Source organism: Anomaloglossus baeobatrachus, chromosome 8 (genome assembly GCF_048569485.1).
Source record: "Anomaloglossus baeobatrachus isolate aAnoBae1 chromosome 8, aAnoBae1.hap1, whole genome shotgun sequence".
In the NCBI taxonomy this organism is placed as follows: domain Eukaryota; kingdom Metazoa; phylum Chordata; class Amphibia; order Anura; family Aromobatidae; genus Anomaloglossus; species Anomaloglossus baeobatrachus.
This window is the reverse complement of record NC_134360.1, coordinates 108,421,260-108,447,071: the sequence shown is the minus strand read 5'-3', so window position 1 is coordinate 108,447,071 and position 25,812 is coordinate 108,421,260. Positions and strand designations below refer to the sequence as shown.

The 25,812-nt window shown below is 44.3% G+C and overlaps 1 protein-coding gene across 4 annotated transcripts in view; it reads right to left on the bottom strand.

Annotated features, from left to right (window-relative positions):
- Positions 1-25,812, bottom strand: part of TCF20 (transcription factor 20) — a 379,410-nt gene that overhangs the window by 154,349 nt on the left and 199,249 nt on the right. For all 4 annotated transcript variants that reach the window (XR_012725109.1, XM_075321944.1, XM_075321945.1 and 1 more), the window contains one exon: positions 19,766-19,859. Coding sequence is in view for 3 of the 4 variants with exons in the window: in XM_075321944.1 (XP_075178059.1) it covers positions 19,766-19,859 (94 nt within the window). In the remaining variant the exon portion in view is untranslated. The remainder of the gene's footprint in view (positions 1-19,765; positions 19,860-25,812) is intronic.

The following is a 25,812-nucleotide window of genomic DNA, read 5'->3' as shown; positions in this document are numbered from 1 at the left end:
CAACTAGGTAGCTTTTTTTTTCACAAGGGTAACAGGAAAAAATGCACCATAAAATGTATTGTGCATTTTCTCCTGGGTACGCAGATACCTCATATGTGGTGGAAATCAAATGTTTGGACACACGGCAGTGCTCGGAAGGCAAGGAGCGCCATTTGACAGCAAAAATGGTTGGAATCATTAGCGGACGCCATGTCAAAAAATGCATTATGAAATTTATAGTGCATTTTTTTCTGAGTACGCAGATACCTCATATGTGGTGGAAAGTAATTGTTTGGGCGCATGGCGGGGCTCAGAAGAGAAGGAGCGCCATTTGACAGCAAAATTGGTTGGAATCATTAGCGGACGCCATGTCACGTTTGGAGACCCCCTATGGTGCCTAAACAGTGGAGCTCCCCCACAAGTGACACCATTTTGGAAACTAGAGCCCTCAAATAATTTTTCTAGATGTTTGGTGAGCAGTTTGAACACCTGGGGGCTTCACAGAAGTTTATAGCGTTGAGCCGTGAAAAGAAATTTTTTTTTTTTTTACCACAAAACGGTTGCTTCAACTAGGTAGCTTTTTTTTCACAAGGCTATCAGGAAAAATGCACCATAAAATGTATTGTGCATTTTCTCCTGAGTACGCAGATACCTCACATGTGGTGGAAAGTAATTGTTTGGGCAAATGGCGGGGCTCAGAAGAGAAGGAGCACCATTTGACTTTTCAAACGCACAGACGCAGTGCACTGATGGACCGCTGCAGGACGTACGGTCGGATGCGATAAAAAAAGCGTCGGGGATACGGAAAAAAAAAAAGTCACTCCAAAAATTGACCATGGATGCAGATACGTTATGTGCATCCCTGATCAGCGCTTGGCGGGACGCACGGACGGATGCGATAAAAAAAGCGTCGGGGATATGTAAAAAAAAAAAAGTCACGCCAAAAATTGACCATGGATGCAGATACGTTATGTGCATCCCTGATCAACGCTTGGCGGGACGCACGGACGGATGCCATACAAAAAGCGTCGCAGATACGGAAAAAAGTCACGCCAAAAATTGAGCAGGGATGCAGATCCGTTATCTGCATCCCTGATCAGCGCTTGGCGGGACGCACGGACGGATGCGATAAAAAAAGCGTCGGGGTTTAAGTAAAAAAAAAAGTCACGCCAAAAATTGACCATGGATGCAGATACGTTATGTGCATCCCTGATCAGCGCTTGGCGGGACGCACGGACGGATGCCATACAAAAAGCGTCGCAGATACGGAAAAATGTCACGCCAAAAATTGAGCAGGGATGCAGATCCGTTATCTGCATCCCTGATCAGCGCTTGGCGGGACACACGGACGGATGAGGTGTAAAAATGGACAGGGGATACAGAAAAAAAAAAAAAAAGTTATACTCACAGTACCCAGAGGATTAGCAGGAGGATCACTGACCAGAAGAGCTGCAGAGGAACAGATGGCAGGGAGATGGACAGCTTTACAGGAGCAGCAGGCAAATCAGCAGAATGCCCAGGAAGGACCCAGCGATGGAGGCAGATGTGATCAGGCCGGTGAAGACAGGTAAGAGGACGTCGGGGGGAGAGCAGAGGGGGGGAAGAGCAGGGGGGGGGGGGGAGCAAAGGGGGGGAGAGCAGAGTGGGGGGAGAGCAGAGGGGGAGACCGGAGAGGGAGCTGCAGAAGCAGAATAGAGATAATGGGGGAGGCAGTCAGATCGCGGGGGGAGCAGATCGGGATGTCGGGGGGGGTAAGGGGGGAGGAAGCAAATCGGGATGTCGGGGGGGCAGATCGCAGGGGGGCACGGGCAGGGGCTAACACAAGAGCGCGCACGGGCACCACGGGAGCGCGCACGGGCTGCAAAGTGAGCACAGTACTCACGTGCAGCAGCAGCGGTGACCTCAGCTACGGCGGCGGCGGCAGCAGCAGCGGTGGCGTGGTACCACAAGTACCAGCCACTGCACGCTGCAGACATGTTGGGGGAGGGCTCGCAGGCCAGCACAGGCCTGGGGAGGGCGGCCACCGGCAGATCAGACCGCCCCACTGCACACTGATTGGAGCGATTGTGCGTCATAGCACGATCGCTCCAATCAGTGCTGCAGGGGCTGGGGGCGGCATGTTTGAGGTCCACCTATGATATGCTGCAGCAGCTGCGGCATCTCATAGCTGGATCTCACCGTATCGCACTAATTCGGGCATTATTTTTGCCGAAATAAGTGCGATCGATGTGGTTGGCGGTTCAGATTTGAACAGCCAATCACATTGATCGTCGATAGGGGGTGGCGATGCCGCCCCCCCTGGGGTCAAGCAAAGGTCCCCTGTTGTAAGAAACAGCAGGGGACATCATTTGAAAGCCGTTGCTATGGCCACGGCAATCAAATGAAGTTTAGGCAGTAAAATTACGTCCCTGGTCGTTAAGTCACGTTAAAATAGGACGGAATTTTACTGCCTGCGGTCGTGAAGGGGTTAATTTGAAGGTTTGAACAAAAATATCTGATAGAAATTGTAGGAATTGTACACATTTCTTTACAAACACTCCACATTTTAGGAGGTCAAAAGTAATTTGACAAATAAACCAAACCCAAACAAAATATTTTTATTTTCAAAATTTGTTGCGAATCCTTTGGAGGCAATCACTGCCTTAAGTCTGGAACCCATGGACATCACCAAACGCTGGGTTTCCTCCTTCTTAATGCTTTGCCAGGCCTTTACAGCCGCAGCCTTCAGGTCTTGCTTGTTTGTGGGTCTTTCCGTCTTAAGTCTGGATTTGAGCAAGTGAAATGCATGCTCAATTGGGTTAAGATCTGGTGATAGACTTGGCCATTGCAGAATGTTCCACTTTTTTGCACTCATGAACTCCTGGGTAGCTTTGGCTGTATGCTTGGGGTCATTGTCCATCTGTACTATGAAGCGCCGTCCGATCAACTTTGCAGCATTTGGCTGAATCTGGGCTGAAAGTATATCCCGGTACACTTCAGAATTCATCCGGCTACTCTTGTCTGCTGTTATGTCATCAATAAACACAAGTGACCCAGTGCCATTGAAAGCCATGCATGCCGATGCCATCACGTTGCCTCCACCATGTTTTACAGAGGATGTGGTGTGCCTTGGATCATGTGCCGTTCCCTTTCTTCTCCAAACTTTTTTCTTCCCATCATTCTGGTACAGGTTGATCTTTGTCTCATCTGTCCATAGAATACTTTTCCAGAACTGAGCTGGCTTCATGAGGTGTTTTTCAGCAAATTTAACTCTGGCCTGTCTATTTTTGGAATTGATGAATGGTTTGCATCTAGATGTGAACCCTTTGTATTTACTTTCATGGAGTCTTCTCTTTACTGTTGACTTAGAGACAGATACACCTACTTCACTGAGAGTGTTCTGGACTTCAGTTGATGTTGTGAACGGGTTCTTCTTCACCAAAGAAAGTATGCACCACTGTTGTCATCCGTGGACGCCTAGGCCTTTTTGAGTTCCCAAGCTCACGAGTCAATTCCTTTTTTCTCAGAATGTACCCGACTGTTGATTTTGCTACTCCAAGCATGTCTGCTATCTCTCTGATGGATTTTTTCTTTTTTTTCAGCCTCAGGATGTTCTGCTTCACCTCAATTAAGAGTTCCTTCGACCGCATGTTGTCTGGTCACAGCAACAGCTTCCAAATACAAAACCACACACCTGTAATCAACCCCAGACCTTTTAACTACTTCATTGATTACAGGTTAACGAGGGAGACGCCTTCAGAGTTAATTGCAGCCCTTAGAGTCCCTTGTCCAATTACTTTTGGTCCCTTGAAAAAGAGGAGGCTATGCATTACAGAGCTATGATTCCTAAACCCTTTCTCCGATTTGGATGTGAAAACTCTCATATTGCAGCTGGGAGTGTGCACTTTCAGCCCATATTATATATATAATTGTATTTCTGAACATGTTTTTGTAAACAGCTAAAAAAACAAAACTTGTGTCACTGTCCAAATATTTCTGGACCTAACTGTATATGTGTATATATATATATATATATATATATATATATATATATATATATATATGTGTGTATATATGTGTGTATATATGTATGTAAATATATATATATATATGTATATGTATGTATATATGTATGTATATATATATATATATATATATATGTGTATATGTATATATATATATGTATGTGTATATATATATATATATATATATATATATATATGTATTTGTGTGTGTGTGTGTGTGTGTGTGTGTGTATGTATGTATGTATGTATATACACATACATATATGTCTGTATATACACATACATATATATATATATATATATATATATATATATATATATACACATTATATATATATATAATATATACACAGTGCCTACAAGTAGTATTCAACCCCCTGCAGATTTAGCAGGTTTACACATTGGGAATTAACTTGGCATTGTGACATTTGGACTGTAGATCAGCCTGGAAGTGTGAAATGCACTGCAGCAAAAAAGAATATTATTTCTCTTTTTTTTTTTAAATTGTGAAAGGTTTATTCAGAGTGTCATTTATTATTCAACCCCTCAATCCACCAAAATTCTGTTTGGTTCCCCTGAAGTATTAAGAAGTATTTCAGGCACAAAGAACAATGAGCTTCACATGTTTGGATTAATTATATCTTTTTCCAGCCTTTTCTGACTATTTAAGACCCTCCCCAAACTTGTGAACAGCACTCATACTTGGTCAACATGGGAAAGACAAAGGAGCATTCCAAAGCCATCAGAGACAAGATCGTGGAGGGTCACAAGGCTGTCAAGGGGTACAAAACCCTTTCCAAGGAGTTGGGCCTACCTGTCTCCACTGTTGGGAGCATCATCCGGAAGTGGAAGGCTTATGGAACTACTGTTAGCCTTCCACGGCCTGGACAGCCTTTGAAGGTTTCCACCCGTGCCGAGGCCAGGCTTGTCTGAAGAGTCAAGGCTAACCCAAGGACAACAAGGAAGGAGCTCCGGGAAGATCTCATGGCAGTGGGGACATCGGTTTCAGTCAATACGATATAGGAGTAACGTACTCCACCGCAATGGTCTCCGTTCCAGACAAGCCCGTAAGCTACCTGTACTTTCAAAGCGTCATGTCAAGGCTCGTCTACAGTTTGCTCATGATCACTTGGAGGACTCTGAGACAGACTGGTTCAAGGTTCTCTGGTCTGATGAGACCAAGATCGAGATCTTTGGTGCCAACCACACACGTGACGTTTGGAGACTGGATGGCACTGCATACGACCCCAAGAATACCATCCCTACAGTCAAGCATGGTGGTGGCAGCATCATGCTGTGGGGCTGTTTCTCAGCCAAGGGGCCTGGCCATCTGGTCCGCATCCATGGGAAGATGGATAGCACGGCCTACCTGGAGATTTTGGCCAAGAACCTCCGCTCCTCCATCAAGGATCTTAAGATGGGTCGTCATTTCATCTTCCAACAAGACAACGACCCAAAGCACACAGCCAAGAAAACCAAGGCCTGGTTCAAGAGGGAAAAAATCAAGGTGTTGCAGTGGCCTAGTCAGTCTCCTGACCTTAACCCAATTGAAAACTTGTGGAAGGAGCTGAAGATTAAAGTCCACATGAGACACCCAAAGAACCTAGATAACTTGAAGAAGATCTGCATGGAGGAGTGGGCCAAGATAACTCCAGAGACCTGTGCCGGCCTGATCAGGTCTTATAAAAGACGATTATTAGCTGTAATTGCAAACAAGGGTTATTCCACAAAATATTAAACCTAGGGGTTGAATAATAATTGACCCACACTTTTATGTTGAAAATGTATTAAAATTTAACTGAGCAACATAACTTGTTGGTTTGTAAGATTTATGCATCTGTTAATAAATCCTGCTCTTGTTTGAAGTTTGCAGGCTCTAACTTATTTGCATCTTATCAAACCTGCTAAATCTGCAGGGGGTTGAATACTACTTGTAGGCACTGTATATATATATATATATATATATATATATATATATATACACACACACACACACACACACCGTATTTTTCGCTTTATAAGACGCACCTGATTATAAGACGCACCCCCAAATTTGGTGAAAGATTTTTTTTTTAATGTTAAATGGGGTCCATCTTATAATGCCAGTGTCCGTCTAACAAATCATATAGGGTATATGTCCCTTATAGCCCCTCATCCTAAAATTAGCCCCCCTTAATCTGGATATGGCCCCCTTATATTGAATATAGCCCCCTTGTGCTGCCCATGGCCCCTATAGATGGCACATCTCTCCTGTGTTTGATATGGCCCCTATAGATGGGACATCTCCCCTGAGTTTGATATGGCCCCCATACAGCTGCCCATGGCCCCCATAGATGGGACATCTCCCCTGAGTTTGATATGGCCCCCATACAGCTGCCCATGGCCCCTATAGATGGCACATCTCCCCTGTGTAAGATGTGCCCCCATGCTGCTGCCCAGAATAAAATAAAAAACACTCTTTCCTTACCTCCTCAGCGCTGTCCCTCCTCTGTCTCCCTCCTTGCAGTTGAGCTCCGGCTTCCTTACTTCCTGGTTCATGCTGCTAGTCATGTGATTGGCACGGCAGAGTGATATCATCTCTGTGTGCCTTATCACAGACAACAGCAGCAGGAGACCGGATACCAGCGCTGGAGGTAAGCAACGCTTTTTTATTTTACTATGGGCAGCAGCACAGGGGCCATATCTAACACAGGGGGGATCATGTGCGATCAAAGGGAGCACAGGCCGATATAATATGCCCCGCTGCCCCAGCCCCTCAGCGTAATGCAATTTCAGCACTACACCGATGGACAGCGGCTGTGCATATTATATGAGCGGGAGCAGGAGATCTAACGTTGACGCTCCCAGCTTTCCCTGCCCCCAGCAGTGCTCCAGAGCGGACCCTGCAGTATATTATATATATATATATATATATATATATATATATATATATATATATATATATTACACATACACACACATATATATACAGTACCTACAAGTAGTCTTCAACCCCCTGCAGATTTAGCAGGTTTGATAAGATGCAAATAAGTTAGAGCCTGCAAACTTTAAACAAGAGCAGGATTTATTAACAGATGCATAAATCTTACAAACCAGCAAATTATGTTGCTCAGTTAAATTTTAATAAACTTTCAACATAAAAGTGTGGGTCAATTATTATTCAACCCCTAGGTTTAATATTTTGTGGAATAACCCTTGTTTGCAATTACAGCTAATAATCGTCTTTTATAAGACCTGATCAGGCCGGCACAGGTCTCTGGAGTTATCTTGGCCCACTCCTCCATGCAGATCTTCTCCAAGTTGTCTAGGTTCTTTGGGTGTCTCATGTGGACTTTAATCTTGAGCTCCTTCCACAAGTTTTCAATTGGGTTAAGGTCAGGAGACTGACTAGGCCACTGCAACACCTTGATTTTTTCCCTCTTGAACCAGGCCTTGGTTTTCTTGGCTGTGTGCTTTGGGTCGTTGTCTTGTTGGAAGATGAAATGACGACCCATCTTAAGATCCTTGATGGAGGAGCGGAGGTTCTTGGCCAAAATCTCCAGGTAGGCCGTGCTATCCATCTTCCCATGGATGCGGACCAGATGGCCAGGCCCCTTGGCTGAGAAACAGGCCCACAGCATGATGCTGCCACCACCATGCTTGACTGTAGGGATGGTATTCTTGGGGTCGTATGCAGTGCCATCCAGTCTCCAAACGTCACGTGTGTGGTTGGCACCAAAGATCTCGATCTTGGTCTCATCAGACCAGAGAACCTTGAACCAGTCTGTCTCAGAGTCCTCCAAGTGATCATGAGCAAACTGTAGACGAGCCTTGACATGACGCTTTGAAAGTACAGGTAGCTTACGGGCTTGTCTGGAACGGAGACCATTGCGGTGTACAACGTTACTTATGGTATTGACTGAAACCAATGTTTCACTGCCATGAGATCTTCCCGGAGCTCCTTCCTTGTTGTCCTTGGGTTAGCCTTGACTCTTCGGACAAGTCTGGCCTCGGCACGGGTGGAAACTTTCAAAGGCTGTCCAGGCCGTGGAAGGCTAACAGTAGTTCCATAAGCCTTCCGCTTCCGGATGATGCTCCCAACAGTGGAGACATGTAGGCCCAACTCCTTGGAAAGGGTTTTGTACCCCTTGCCAGCCTTGTGACCCTCCACGATCTTGTCTCTGATGGCCTTGGAATGCTCCTTTGTCTTTCCCATGTTGACCAAGTATGAGTGCTGTTCACAAGTTTGGGGAGGGTCTTAATTAAGTCAGAAAAGGCTGGAAAAAGAGATAATTAATCCAAACATGTGAAGCTCATTGTTCTTTGTGCCTGAAATACTTCTTAATACTTTAGGGGAACCAAACAGAATTCTGGTGGTTTGAGGGGTTGAATAATAAATGACCCTCTGATTAACCTTTTTACACAATTTAAAAAAAAAAATAAAAAAAGAAATAACATTCTTTTTTGCTGCAGTGCATTTCACACTTCCAGGCTGATCTACAGTCCAAATGTCACAATGCCAAGTTAATTCCGAATGTGTAAACCTGCTAAATCTGCAGGGGGTTGAATACTACTTGTAGGCACTGTATATATACATACACCCCCCGTATATTCGGTTTACAAGACGCATCCCCTACTTTCCCCCAAAATTTGGGGTAACAAAAGTGCGTCTTATAAAGCGAAAAATACGGTATATATATATATATATATACACATATATATATATACACATATATATATATACATATACATACATACATACACACACACACACACACACTTATACACACACACACTATATATATATATACACACACACACACACACATATACATACTGTCACGAACAGGCGGGGAAGTCACTCAGAAATCTGCAGCTGTGCACTGATTTGTTACACACGACTACTCTCTAGCACCCCCCTTGTCTGCAGGCCACTTTTGGTACTGCAGGACAATGCATAAGATGAGGCTGCTGAGCTAATCATGATAGCACTCCAATAATTCTATGCAATAACAATTACGCTGCCACCACCCAGACTTTCTACAGGTAGCTGGGGACCCGTTTCAGATAGCATAAGGCCCTTCAGGTTTATTGGATTCGTATATAAAGCATGAGGAAGAAACTATTAAATCTATATATACAATTGCCTTATTCTGTCTGTCTGTTTGTCTTGCTCCAAAATTCTGTCCTTACCGCGACAAGCGTCTCATTGGCCGCTCGCCTCGGCTCCGCCCCCCCGCACGGATTGGCCACTCCCCTCGCCTCCGCCCCCCCGCACGGATTGGCCGCTCGCCCAGGCTTCGCCCCCCACACGGATTGGCCTCTCGCCCGGCCCCCTGCACGCATTGGCAACTCTGCCACGCCCCGCTCCCCTCACGCATTGCACGCTCGCTCTGGCCCCGCCCCCCGCACGCATTCCCCGAACCGACATGGAGCCCCGACTCCCAGGTGAGTGCTGTACCCCCGGGAGCCCACATCAGCATACGCCGGCAACCCAGCCGACACATACCCTCGCATTGCTGGGGTTGCCGGCGTACGCTGGTGTGGGCTCCCGTGCGAGCGGGGGGCGGGGTACGCTGGTAACCATGGTACACATCGAATAATATTGTGTAGCATGGTTACCAGCGTACACCGGCTCCCAGGTGAGCGCATCAAGGTCCTGCAGCGGCGGAACACACACACACGCACACACATAAGAACAGACACACACACACACCAGATCACACTCACTCTCACACACACCTCAGATCGCATCCACACACTCAAAACTTCCAGTGATATCGCTTGCTTCTCGACGGCGATACTGTGCGTGCAGTGACCTTCCAGGACCTGCCAGAAGATCACATGGCCAGAAGCATGTGGTATCTCCGGATGTTGTGAGTGTGAGCGCGTATGTGCAATATCGTCAATGTGTGTGTGCGTGTATGCGATCGGGTGTGTGCGTGTATGGGGATGGAGCACGATGGGGAGTGCGCAGCATGGGGGATGGAGCACGATGGGGAGTGCGCAGCATGGGGGATGGAGCACGTTTGGGAGTGCGCAGCATGGGGGATGGAGCACGTTTGGGAGTGCGCAGCATGGGGGATGGAGCACGATTGGGAATGCGCAGCATGGGGGATGGAGCACGATGGGGAGTGCGCAGCATGGGGGATGGAGCACGATGGGGAGTGCGCAGCATGGGGGATAGAGCACAATGGGGAGTGCGCAGCATGGGGATGGAGCACGTTTGGGAGTGCGCAGCATGGGGGATGGAGCACAATGGGGAGTGCGCAGCATGGGGGATGGAGCACGATGGGGAGTGCGCAGCATGGGGGATGGAGCACAATGGGGAGTGCGCAGCATGGGGGATGGAGCACAATGGGGAGTGCGCAGCATGGGGGATGGAGCCCGATGGGGGGGCGCAGCATGGGTGATGGAGCACGATGGGGGGTGCGCAGCATGGGGGATGGGGCATGATGGGGGGTGCACACCTCCCCCCAAAACACACACACTGCACAACACACCACACTGGGAACCACAAACACCGCTCTACACAGACACCCACCCACACAGACAACGCCGCACACACACAACACCCAACACACAAACACCGCGGCACACAAATATACGCACATACCGCACAACACACACATTGCACAAAACATACCTCCCCCCAAAACACACACACACCTCACACCCACCGCGCAACACACACACACAACAGACACACAGCGCTCCACAAACAACGCAACACACACAACGCAACACACAAACAACACCGCTCTCACCCCCCACCACACCCAGACAACACCCAGAACATGTACAGCGCCCTACACAAACACTTGGTAACTACACACAACAACATCTATCTATATCTATACATATATATATCTATATATCTATCTATATCTATATATATATATCTATATAGCAAAAATCATACATTAACTACACAATACGTAAATTCTAGAATACCCGATGCGTAGAATCGGGCCACCTTCTAGTTTTTATATATTTAATCCGAAAATAGGCAGTGTTTAAAGGATATACAAGAATTTACAAAAGGGCACAATACACGTTACGGCATAGACAGTTACATTAACATAAAAGGTATAAAAGTGAAACTTACTAAGCTTGTGCCATAGAAGTGGCGTCTACTTAGAGAGTGGAGGGAACGCCAAGATGGTAGAAGAACGGCCAGTATCACCCTTCATGATGCCCTCCAAGTACTAACTGAGCCCCCCAGAGAGGAGCTGTCTCTTATGCCCTAGGTGACCCCCCCTTGTCTGTGACATCATTTTACGGTCTCTTGTGGGCTGTGCTTGAGATGGTTACAAAGCTTCTTAATTCTAGGTTTTTTCATATCTTTGCCCCTGGGCCACTCAGGTGCACGATTTTAGTGTCATATTTAATATCTCGATTTTTCATTTACATTGATACCAAACACAACGCCTCTAGTACAATTTTACTGGCCAATACTAATTTGTCGGGATTCCGGTGGTCTCCCAATGGAACTAGACAGTGCGTTGGGTTCAGCACTCCACAGGGATTCTGGAAATATGTTTTTCATTTTTCTGGCATTAACACAGCACTTAAAAACTGCTTTTGGCAGTTTTACCGCCAAAATAACAAAAGATTGTCTTTCTCTGCATCTTGGTTTGCTGTAGATGTACCATCACCCTGGTCATAAATACCTAGACTCTCAGGCCGATCAGATAATAGTCATGACGATCTCTGGCTGATGGTGGACAGGAGGGGGATGGAGACCCTTCAACAGTTTTACATGACACATACACATATATACACATATATATACACTCACACACACACACACACACATATATACACACATGGAAGAAATGGCGCTACAATAAATAATAATATATACACACACATACACATATATACACACACACATATATATGCGATATATAGATATATATATATATATATATATATATATATATATATATGCGATATATATATATATATTATATATATTTTGAAATAAAGGTTGTAGACCAGCTCGCCTGTCTGAGCTCAAGCCCTGGCGTCCTTGTTCTACTTATTGCACGGACCCGAAGTGGGAGACTTCCAAGATATGTAGAACAACATGAAGAAGGATCCAGCAAGGCAGAATGACTCCAAAGGGCAACAAAGTTTTATTTTTTTTTTGTTTTTTTTTTCTCTGACTTTATTATCTAAGAATAAAAAATTCCAGAGCTCTTGACAAGTTGTTAAGTGCAAGGTATATGCAGCCGCCTTCTTCACGGTCCCAAGACAAAACTTTACCTTGCACTTAACTTGTCAAGAGCTCTGGAATTTTTTATTCTTAGATAATAAAGTCAGAAAATAAAAAAAAAAAACAAAAAAACAAAAACAAAAAAAAAAACTTTTGTTGCCCTTTGCAGTCATTCTGCCTTGCTGGATCCTTCTTCATGTTGTTATATATATATAATATTATATATACATACACACCCACACACACAAACGTACCTACGTACATATATACATACATACACACATATATACGTACACACATACATACATACATACACATATATATAGGGGGGGTGTGTGTGTAATATATATATATATACACATACACACACACACACACACACACACACACATATATATATATTTAAACACGTGAAAAATAGAGAGAATTAAGACCAATATATAGTGTTTGAACCGAACATGACTCCAAACAATACTTTTTTGGTAATTTATCAAAAAAGCTTTAAAAATTACATAAAAAATACAGGAAATACATGAATAATCATAGCATAAATAAATAGAGTATAGCCCTGCACCACTGGGTCTTGCCTTGCGGGGTCACATAATCGGATGGAATATAGCTTGGGCACCATAAAGTCACGGTAGGGAGTGCCCGTCAGGCAGAAATAAGATGTCCAGAGAATATTCATAAAGGAAAAAAGGACCGCACAATCCTCAAAGCCAGTGATTCTTCTTTATTTCACACGGTGTAGCATAAAAAGCAGGGAAGGAGCTAGGTGCAGCTCCTCACAAGGATGACAGCTGTTTCGCGTCTGATTACGCTTCGACTGGTCCACCTAGCTGCTTCCCTGCTTTTTATGCTACACCGTGTGAAATAAAGAAGAATCACTGGCATTGAGGATTGTGCGGTCCTTTTTTCCTTTATGAATATTTACATGAATAATCATAACATCATAGGTGAGGAGTGAAAACTCCAGATTAAATTATCTGTTTGGGGGCCAAAATATCCATACTGGATATGGCAGAGGTGTGTGCCAGAGATATCACACAACGCAACTCTAAAGCGGGCTTTACACGCAACGACATTGCTAACGAGATGTCCTCCTATTATACTCCTCTCTCTCCCCAGGACTACTCCTTCTATTATCCTCCTCTTCCCCCAGGACTACTCCTTCTATTATACTCCTCTCTCCCCAGGACTACTCCTCAAAACACACACACTGTACAAAACATACCTCCCCCCAAAACACACACACACCCCACACCCACACAAAACTGCGCAACACACACAGCACCACACACAAACGCTGCAGACACACAGTGCTCCACACACAACGCAACACACAAACAACACTGCTCTCACACACCCCAACACCCAGACAACACCCAGACCATTTACAGCACCCTACCCAAACACTTGGCAACTACACACAACATATATCAAAAATCATACATTAGCTACACAATAAATTCTAGAATACCTGATGCGTTCGAATCGGGCCACCTTCTAGTACACATACATACATTATATATATATATATAATTTATGTACACACACACGCATACATACATATATATATATAATTATATTTATTTATTTCTTTTTTTCAGTAGTATGTAGGTTAAATCTCAAAGTGCTACTGCTTATTCTAGAAATAGTGCATTTCCAAAAAAAGGAATAAGCAGCCATACTGTCTAATCCCCTCCAGGGGTATATACATGTACAGTTCTGGCAAAAATTAAGAGACCACTGAAAAATTTTCAGTTTTTCTGATTTTTCTCTTTATAGGTATATTTTTGAGTATAGTATAAAATTGTTCTTTTATTGTAGAAACTACTGACATGTCACCGAATTTCCCAGCAATACATTTTGTATTTATTTTCTGAAAATGAGAAATGGTCAAAATAACAAAGAAAATGCATTGCTTTCAGACCTCAAATAATGCAAAGAAAACAAGTTCATAATCATTTAGACACAACAATACTAATAATGTTTTAACTCAAGAAGAGTTCAGAAATCAATTTTTTGTGGAATAACCATGATTTTTAATCACCGCTTTAATGCGTCTTTGCTGCTTTCCACCAGTCTTTCACATTGCTTTTTGGTGACCTTATGCCACTCCTGGTGCAAAAATTTAAGCAGTTCTTTGTTTGATGGCTTGTGACTATCCATCTTCCTTTTGATTACATTCCAGAGGTTTTCAATGGGGTTCAGGTCTGGAGATTGGGTTGGCCCATGACAGGGTTTTGATGTGGTGGTCCTTCATCCACACATTGATTGACCTAGCTGTGTAGCATGGCATATTGTCCTGTTGGAAAAAACAGTCCTCAGAGTTGAGGGAAATTGCCTGAGCAGAAGGAAGCAACTGTTTTTCCTGGATAACCTTGTATGTGGCTTGATTCATACATCCTTCACAAAAGTTTAATCTGCCCAATTCCAGCCTTGATGAAGCATCCCCAGATCATCACTGATCCTCCACCAAATTTCAGTGGGTACACGACACTGTAGCTTGTACGCCTCTCCAGTTCTCCGTCTAACCATTAGCCAACCAGATGTTGGGCAAATCTGAAAATTAGACTCATCAGAGAAGGTTACTTTACTCGAATCCTCTATGGTCCAAACCTTATGGTCTTTGGCAAACTTCAGCCTGGCTCTCCTTTGCTTCTCATTGATGAAAGGCTTTATTCTAGAGCCTGTTACGAACTGTTCTTGCTGTGCACTTCAACTCCGCTGCCATTTGCCATTCCTTTTGTAGGTCACTTGATGGCATCCTGCGGTTGCTGAGTGACATTCGAATAAGTGACGGTTATCCTGTTCACTGAAGAGTCGCTTTTGCCCTCTGCTGTTCTGTAGCTTTGTTGTCCCCAATGTCTACTGCTTGTTGTAATGGACTGCCATCTTAGAAATTTTAAAGATGGAGGCAACATGACGCTCACTGTATCCCTCTGCTAGTAAAGCCAGAATTGAGCCATTTTCCTCACTCTAGACTTTTCTTTTCAACTCCTTTGGAATGGTTAAAAGTTATTTTTTCCTTCCTATTACTTTTGGGATATTACTAGCACTTGTTTCGCCATTCAGCCTTTCCTATTGCAAGAGGATTGTGAAGACCACAGCAGTGTTTTTATTTATACTTTGTCTTAAGATTTGGTTCAGGTGATCACCTAATCAGAAGCACATTAAGTAAAATGAGGTGTTGGAATTCAACTGACACTGGAATGGAATGGAATGGCTGTAATACATGTAGAGAAGCTGATTTTTATAAAACTACTAGAAATAGACCCGATGCTATCTCATCGGGAGTGCGGTGAAATTAACATCTGTCTATGCTTATTGGTGCTAACAGGAGCAGTGGTGAGTGGGGCTGAGGGCATACAGATTTGGTGGGGGCTGTAGGCATACAGATCTGGTGTGTGTGTGTGTGTGTGTGTGTGTGTGTGTGTGTGGTGTGGGGGGGGGGGGGCTGATGTCCCCTGCAGTAATGAGCGCATTGTTTAGTAATATGCTCCTGCTGGTTCCCTTCTGTCCCTATTATGCAGTGTCTCACCTGTCCTCTGTCCCCGCTGTGCCTCCAGCTGCAGCACACAGACCCCTCCGTGATAGTGTCTGGTGTACGGAGCTGCTGCTGCAGGATGTTATGGCATTACTGCAGTTGAATGTTTTATGGCGCCACAAAGCATTCAACTGCAGTAAAGCGCTGACAGCAGAAGCGGCGACGGCGGCCCAGGACAGGTGAGTATACAGCAGTGTTTGTGTCTGTGTTTAGTGTATACATGCATGTGCGCTGTGTGTGTGTACATGCTCGGTGTATCCATGTGTGTCTGCTGGGTGTGTGTGCATGCAGTGAGGACCTGGAAGCCAAAGCATCGTTCGAACTGCGCCTGCGCAACTGACTGTGGCGCGGTGCATGCTAGAATAGGTGGACATCCACAACTGGAGACTATGTATGTAGATGCAGTGGTCTCAATTTTTGCCAGACCTGTATGTACCAAGGGTTAATACCCACCAGCAAAAGCCATGAGATAGTGTATAATGCATACCACACTGCCCAGCACCTCGACATATGTTTCGCCTGCAGCTTTGTCAGGAGGTTCATGTTTTTATGGGGTTAATGTCCCTTTTGTGTTTTTATGACATTTTTGTATAATGAAGCTATCTTTATTGAATTCAACTTTGGCTGATATTTTGTAGATAACGCTCTACTACAGGTCAATTATCGACTCTCGACGCTACTTTAATGACAAACATGTGAACGTTAACCAGGACCAGTGTCAGCACTTGGCGCACCTTGGCAAGTGCCAAGGACCTGGATAGATATGTGGGGGAAGCTCACTAGCCGTCAGCAGGGGTAGTGATGCATTCTGTGGCCCCCGGGCCGAGTTACGGGAACCGCAGTTCTCAGGCCGACATCAAAAAGCCCGTCGCTGTATCCCGCCCCACTCCAGTACTGTATACCCCCCGAGGCTGTTTGCTCCCCTCACCCCAGTGTTGTATACCCGCAAAGCTATATGTCCCCCCACACAAGTTCTGCATACCCTCCCAGAGCTGTATATCCCCCCTCCAGTGCTTAATACACCCCCAGAGCTGTATACACCCCAACCCACGTGCTGTATACCAACCCAGAGCTGTATGCCCCCACCCCAGTGCTGTATAGCAACTCAAAGCTATATGCTCCCCCCAAAGCAGTATGCCCCCCCACCTCCAGTGGTATATATCCCACAGAGCTGTATGTCACCCAAACCCAAAGTTATATGTACCCCCACTCCAGTGCTGTAAACTCCTCCGAAGCTATATGTCCCCCAGAGCTGTATGTCCTCCCACCCCAGAGCTGTATGTCCCCCACCCCAGTGAAGAGTACACCCAGAGCTCTATGCCCCCCCCTCCAGTGCTGTAGTCCCAACCCCAGAGCTATAGGTACCCCACGTCAGAGCTATATGTCACCCCACCCCAGAGCTGTATACCCCACAGAGCTGTATATCCTCCACTCCAGAGCTATATGTCCCCCAAGCCCAGAGCTGTATGCTACCACAAAGCTGTATACTCCCCAGAGGTGTATGTCCCCTCCACCGCAGTGCTGTATACCCCTAGAGCTGTATACACCTCCAAAGCTGTATGTCCCCTGACCCCACAGCTGTATACCTCCACAGAGCTGTATGTCCCCTACTCCAGTGCTGCATAGCCCCCAGATCTATATGTCCCCCATCCCAGAGCTGTATGCCCCCATAGAGCTGTAGACGTCCACAAAGCTGTATGTCCCCCAGGTCAGAGCTGTATGCCTCCCATCATAGTAATATGTTTGCGTCCCCCAGTAATGTGTATTATCCCCAGCCTCCCCCTGTGATGCATATACAGCAGTCTCAGTGTGCACTGTGCGTGGCCATGTGGCCTATTAGTCTAATTCATCTGCTCATGCGTTTCATGCTTTTCCCTGTGTGCATTTTTTCTCTTATCATTTTACATGCCTTTGTCATTACATGTGCTAGAGGTGGGGAGACAGAAGGCGCAAATAGGGTCTTACCCGGTATGACTGGAGATGACAGAAATAAGAGTACACTCACCTGATCTGGTTGTGCCAGTCACAACTCCTGAGATCGCATGTGAGTGTCAGATTGGTTTGAAAGCAGCGGCCCCGTGGCTAGCAAATGTCAAATATATAGAAATAGGAAAACGGGTTTTAGCCGCGCTGAAAAACCACTGGTACAGGATTAATGAAGAGGTTTCTTTTTTATTTCAGCATTTCCAACGCGTTTCAGAGACAAGGACCGTCTCCTTCCTCAGATTTCTTTTTTCCCTGAGGAAGGAGACGGTCCTTGTCTCTGAAACGCGTTGGAAATGCTGAAATAAAAAAGAAACCTCTTCATTAATCCTGTACCAGTGGTTTTTCAGCGCGGCTAAAACCCGTTTTCCTATTTCTATATATTTGACATTTGTCATTACATAACTTCCCTGGACTGACTTCTTTATATATTGCTGAATACCGGTGTTCTGCTACGATGCCCTTTACATCACATGTGATGTCCTCCTTTTTTTGGTCTAAACTGCCGGTTGTGGCGGTCGTTATTTTTAACCAATACATACTGTACATACATATACATATTTGAAGACAAATTCAGAAAAATACATACAAAACAGACAAACTTATACACAGTCATATATACTCACGTAGGGACACAGAAATGTAGAAAAAAAATCTACGGAGAACCGATTAGGTTAAAAGCAATGATATTATTGCTTTTAACCTCATTGGTTCTCCGTAGAATTTTTTTCTACATTTCTGTGTCCCTACATGAGTATATATGACGGTGTATAAATTTATGTTTGTTTTGTATGTATTTTTCTGAATTTGTCTTCAAATATGTATATGTATGTATGTATGCCTGTATGCATGCGTATCTGTGTATGTGCATGGGGCCCACTGAGACTCTTTTGCCTGGGGCCCACAAAAACCTGGAACCGGCTTTGACAATAACTATGGTTTCGGCACACTGTGGGGTTCAGAAGAGAGGGGGCATATGGATTTGGGAGCTCATATTTACTTGGATTTCTTTTTGGGGGAGACACTTTTCCAGAGACCTTGTTAAAGGAAATATAGGATGTTTCCACCTTAAGGGTGCGCTCACATGAGCCATATGACTTGCACGGTTACCGCATCGCATTACCTGGCACGGTAGCACACTCTCCTGACAGGAGCAGGTCTGCTGCACGTATTTCTATGCAGCTGACACGCTTCTGTCCGAAGAGTGTGCGGCCGCGCCGGGTAATGCGATCCAATAATTGTGCGAGTCATACACTCGTGTGAGCGCACACTAATACAGACAACGGACCTGAGTAAGGGCTTGATTTTTGTAGGTTGAGTTGAAGTTTTTATTGCTATCATTTTGGGGTATTTAATATTTTGGATCATATTTAAGACTCAGTTAACATTTATTCTGTATCTAGGCTGAGCACTTGCATTTGTGCTTCCATCTAGATCTCAGAAAAATGTGATTCAGATGAAAGTACCGACAAATCCATTCACTACAACAAGGCAGCCAGACTTATTGTGGACTGTCTACACACTCTTCAGCAGTGCCAGTTTTTCAGTGTTTTGCAAAACTGTGGTTGACCGCGCCTTTAGGCATGCCTAAATGACACCGGCTCATAGGACAGACTGGGTCCAACATGACCCCATCTGCCTCATTATAGGAACTCGTCAGGGGTTCTGTATGAATCACGGATTTCAAAGGATTATACAAAAACCCTGATGTAAGTGTGCAGCGTAGCGTGCAGGATAAATTAACTCAGCTTTACTGAATAGAAATTACCTGTGGGTATAGAAGCTCACCACACTCACAGATAGCAACCAAGGCACACAAGATAGGGCATTTCTGAGCCTGGAGCTTACATTCATTACAGAATGAATAGAGATGTTATGAAAATGTAATTTGTTATTTTCATCATTTGTATATCGTTATCATAACCATATATCCTGCCATCTCGCTAATGCCTCAACTTTTTGTCTTGGTGTTATAATTTCCATGTTTAACATTGTAACTACAGCTTAGAGGACATCTATGGAAGATAAAAGCCTTTTTATGTTACTTACCTGAGTCCATGGCACATGGGAAGTGATAGCAGCAGACACAACCCTTATTGAAGCAGCCCAGGGTAGCTCCAGGCTCCTGGCAGCGAGCACAGATCTAGACAAGAAAGAATCAAATGTGATCAGCTAAACGTAAAACACTTTCACCAGTCAAAAAAAAGTAGAAAATATGTCTACTCCACTTCCATTCTATCAAAGTCAAAAAAACCAGAAGCTGTGGAAGATAAGCGCAATAGGGTCTTACCCTTATAGGTACAGGGCAAGGGCAGGGGGAGCAATACTACTCACCAACTGTAGTTGTGAAAGTCACAACTACTATAAATCGCATGTAGAAATGGACCACGACAGCGGCAACCCAAATTGGCTGATAACAGAGAGAAGTGTAGAAATAGGGTTTCTATGAGCCGCGCCAATGATCACAAGTCTGAAGATCAGATTAATGTGACTTTATTGCAGCATAGGTCTACGCGTTTCAGGAGCTCTGCCCCCTTCCTCAGGACCATAGAAAAGACAACATCAAATCTCTTACTAATGGTGGGACTATCCAAATCTCCAAGCCTGCTGGGGGCTAGCTGATTTTTTGGGGTGGACGCCCTACGATATGTGACCCCAGGGTAATTGGGAAGTACATCTTTGAGATATGGGTCATTGTGCAGTATGGCCCAATGTTTTTTCAAGATGCTCTTAATTAAATTTCCATCACTACTATAAGTAGTAAGAAAATGGGACGAAAAACCTTCACCAGGGGTATCCTGTGGCTCAGTGATGCCGCTGCCCTTTTTCTCAATCAGATCTATCTGTTTGAGATTAATGTTGGCCTGATATGCTTTTTTAATGGAGGCCATCGGGTATTTTTTCTCCCTGAACCTATCTCTTAATATTATAGCCTGATCTTTAAAATCCTTGTCCAAAGTGCAGTTTTTCCTAATTCTCTGGAATTGGTTCCTAGGTATGTTAAGCAACCACTTATCATAATGGCTGCTAGTGAAGTCTATATAACCATTAGAATCCACAGGTTTAAAAAAGGTTTTAGTGAGGATGACTTCATTACTGTGTGATATAGTGAGGTCCAAAAAAATCAATGGGCTCTACACCAATAGTAGGAGAAAATTTTAAGCCCCAGTGATATTGATGTTGTCTTTTCTATGGTCCTGAGGAAGGGGGCAGAGCTCCTGAAACGCGTAGACCTATGCTGCAATAAAGTCACATTAATCTGATCTTCAGACTTGGCGCGGCTCATAGAAACCCCATTTCTACACTTCTCTCTGTATTCTATCAAAGTCAACAGTGTTCAAAGCATTGTGTGCCGCTTTATTATTAGAGTCTCCAGCCATCCGAACATTGGGCTTATCCAGAAGCTGTACTAAACACTAATTAAACATTCACTTTAACATACTGATATATATATATATATATTAATTACACACATACATATATACATATACACACACATACATACATATACACACACATACATACATACATATATATATACACACACATATACAGTGCCTACAAGTAGTATTCAACCCCCTGCAGATTTAGCAGGTTTGATAAGATGCAAATAAGTTAGAGCCTGCAAACTTTAAATAAGAGCAGGATTTATTAACAGATGCATAAATCTTACAAACCAACAAGTTATGTTGCTCAGTTAAATTTTAATACATTTTCAACATAAAAGTGTGGGTCAATTATTATTCAACCCCTAGGTTTAATATTTTGTGGAATAACCCTTGTTTGCAATTACAGCTAATAATCGTCTTTTATAAGACCTGATCAGGCCGGCACAGGTCTCTGGAGTTATCTTGGCCCACTCCTCCATGCAGATCTTCTCCAAGTTATCTAGGTTCTTTGGGTGTCTCATGTGGACTTTAATCTTGAGCTCCTTCCACAAGTTTTCAATTGGGTTAAGGTCAAGAGACTGACTAGGCCACTGCAACACCTTGATTTTTTCCCTCTTGAACCAGGCCTTGGTTTTCTTGGCTGTGTGCTTTGGGTCGTTGTCTTGTTGGAAGATGAAATGACGACCCATCTTAAGATCCTTGATGGAGGAGCGGAGGTTCTTGGCCAAAATCTCCAGGTAGGCCGTGCTATCCATCTTCCCATGGATGCGGACCAGATGGCCAGCCCCTTGGCTGAGAAACAGGCCCACAGCATGATGCTGCCACCACCATGCTTGGACTGTAGGGATGGTATTCTTGGGGTCGTATGCAGTGCCATCCAGTCTCCAAACGTCACGTGTGTGGTTGGCACCAAAGATCTCGATCTTGGTCTCATCAGACCAGAGAACCTTGAACCAGTCTGTCTCAGAGTCCTCCAAGTGATCATGAGCAAACTGTAGACGAGCCTTGACATGACGCTTTGAAAGTAAAAGGTACCTTACGGGCTCGTCTGGAACGGAGACCATTGCAGTGGAGTACGTTACTTAAGGTATTGACTGAAACCAATGTCCCCACTGCCATGAGATCTTCCCGGAGCTCCTTCCTTGTTGTCCTTGGGTTAGCCTTGACTCTTCGGACAAGCCTGGCCTCGGCACGAGTGGAAACTTTCAAAGGCTGTCCAGGCCGTGGAAGGCTAACAGTAGTTCCATAAGCCTTCCACTTCCGGATGATGCTCCCAACAGTGGGGACAGGTAGGCCCAACTCCTTGGAAAGGGTTTTGTACCCCTTGCCAGCCTTGTGACCCTCCATGATCTTGTCTCTGATGGCCTTGGAATGCTCCTTTGTCTTTCCCATGTTGACCAAGTATGAGTGCTGCTCACAAGTTTGGGGAGGGTCTTAATTAGTCAGAAAAGGCTGGAAAAAGAGATAATTAATCCAAACATGTGAAGCTCATTGTTCTTTGTGCCTGAAATACTTCTTAATACTTTAGGGGAACCAAACAGAATTCTTGTGGTTTGAGGGGTTGAATAATAAATGACCCTCTGATTAACCTTTTTACAAAATTTAAAAAAAAAAATAAAAAAAGAAATAACATTCTTTTTTGCTGCAGTGCATTTCACACTTCCAGGCTGATCTACAGTCCAAATGTCACAATGCCAAGTTAATTCCGAATGTGTAAACCTGCTAAATCTGCAGGGGGTTGAATACTACTTGTAGGCACTGTATATTTATTTTTTTTAAAGGGACTCTTACCACCTAATCCAGCGAGGTAACTTACTGGGCTGCTTGTTGTAATTTCCATAAAATCACTGACTTATCTGCAGATAATTACTGGAGGACTAATAAACCTGGTGCCATGGTAGTCCTCCATATTCAGCACTGTATAATGCCACGCAAACACAGATTGGTAGTTTTCCGTGTACACTATGCGTAGGCAGAAAACTGCCAATCAGCGGTGTGAGGGGGTTATACACAGCCCAGCTTTCAGAGAACAGGATGACCTGCAGCAGATAAAACACATTTACATCAAAAACTGCAACATGCAGCCCAGTAAGAGATACATTGCTGGAATCAGGGTCTCGGCCCCTACAACATGATGGGGTAACAAAAACCTGGTGACAGAAAGGGTTTATTCGGGAAGTAAATTAGTTGAAAGAAATAAAAGTAGCAGCAGGCAAGTCACTTCCACCTACTTCCCAGCCCACCTACTTTATGCTGAAGAGTTGTCTACTTTTATATATTTTATTATACAACTTGTAAACTTTCTCTCAAAAATAATGCTCTCTATAAAAAAAACCTTAAAATTTGCACTCTAGCTGTGTGTGTTTCTTGTATCCCATCTGTTAGTGGATCACTAACGTGTGTACATACTTCCCGATTGTGGACAACTTCCAATTCCAACTGCGCTTTAGCATCACGCAGTCACGTGCAATAAAAGTATCTGTATACACTATACACACACATTGATTGGTAAAAGAGGAGACAAAAAAAAAAGAAAGCTGCCAGGCAACTGGAGGTGGTGATAGCCAATGGAAATGTGCACATATACATAGCATTAGACTTAAAGATTAAACCACGGTCGTGGATCAGAGGTAGGGCTTAAAGGCCACTTTTCACACAGCGACATCGCTAGCGATGTTGCTGGTGAAAGCACCCGCCCTCGTCGTTTTGTGTGTCACGGGCAAATCGCTGCTCGTGGCGTACAAAATCGCTAGGCCCCATCACACGGACTTACCATCCTAGCGACGTCGCTGTGGACGGCGAACCGCCTCCTTTCTAAGGGGACGGTTTATGCGAGTCACAGCGACATCACACGGCAGGCGATCAATAGAAGCGGAGGAGCAGAGAGCAGCCGCAGGAAAGACACGCCCACCTAGTTGCCGGCAGGATGCAGGTACGGTGTTGTTCGTCGTTCCTGGGGTGTCACACGTAGTGATGTGTGCTGCCTCAGGAACGATGAACAACCTGCTTCCTGCACGAGCAACGACATTTGGGATTTGAACGACGTGTCAACAATCAACGATGTGGTGAGTATTTTACATCGTTAACGGTCGCTCGTACGTGTCACACGCAACGACGTCGCTAACGAGGCCGGATGTGCGTCACGAATTCCGTGACCCCAACAAAATTTCGTTAGCGATGTCGTTGTGTGTAAAGCTCCCTTAACACTTTGGAATGATAACCTGCATAATCTTTATGCCAGACATTTTTTTTTTGCCTTGTTTTTGTCAGGATGAGTTTGGCATAATTTTGGGGAGGAATGAAATGTAAAAAAAAAAAAAACCCCAGCAATTCTACAACAGTTTTTCTGCATCTTAAATTTTACAGTATTCACAGAGCTGCAGAAATAAACGTTAACTTTAATCTATGGGGTGACTTTTGGGCACACATGACTGATTTCTTTTCAGTTCACTTTGAGAGGCGGCAGTATTACCAAAAAAACAAATCTAAACAAATCTGAAACTGTTTAATCACATTTTTTACGGTGTTTACCTTCAAGTTTAATTGACATAACTATTTTGCAGATAGATTAAGATAAAAGTTTAATCTGACCAATTCCAGCCTTCCTGAAGCATCCCCAGATCATCACCAATCCACCACCAAATTTCACAGTGGGTACAAAACACTGTGGCTTGTACTCCCCTCCAGGTCCCAGTCTAAACATTAGATGACCAGGTGTTGGGCAAAGCTGAAAATTAGACTCATCAGAGAAGATTACCTTACTCTAGAAATTGAGCTGATTAAGCTTTGCGAAGGACGTATGAATCAAGCCACATACAAGGTTATCCTGGAAAAAACAGTTGCTTCCTTCTGCTCAGGCAATGTTCCCCAACTCGGAGGACTGGTTTTTCCAGCAGGACAATACGCCATGCCACACAGCTAGGTCAATCAATATGTCGATAAAGGACCAACACATCAAAACCCTGTCATGACCAGACCTGAACCCCATTGAAAACCTCTGGAATGTAATCAAGAGGAAGATGGAGTCACAAGTCATCAAACAAAGAAGAACTGATTAAATTTTTGCACCAGGAGTGGCATAAGGTTACCCAAAAGCAGAGTGAAAGACTGGTGGAAAGCACGCCAAGACGCATGAAAGCGGTGATTAAAAATAATCGTTATTCCACAAAATATTGATTTCTGAACTCTTGAGTTAAAACATTATTAGTATTGTTGTTTCTAAATGATTATGAACTTGTTTTCTTTGCATTATTTGAGGTCTGAAAATAATGATTTTTTTTGTTATTTTGACCATTTCCCATTTTCAGAAAATAAATACAAAATTTATTGCTTGGAAATTCGCAGATATGTCAGTAGTTTATAGAATAAAAGAACAATTTACATTTTACTCAAATATACCTATAAAGAGAAAAATCAGAAAAACAATTTTGCAGCGGTCTCTTAATTTTTGCCAGAGCTGTATATTTTATATACCGTATTTTTCTGATTATAAGACACACTTTTCCTCCCAAAAAATTTGGGAGGAATGTGGTGTGTGCGTCTTATAATCTGAATGTAGCTTACCAGGGTGGTGGAGAGGGGACGCAAGAGGCCGGGAGAATGCTGAGGAGACTGTGCAGGGGCTGCGCGGGGTCTCCGGAGGCTGCTGCTGGGACGGCTGTGCAGTGTCTGCGCGGGGCCTCCAGCAGCTGGGGTCCGGCGCAGGCG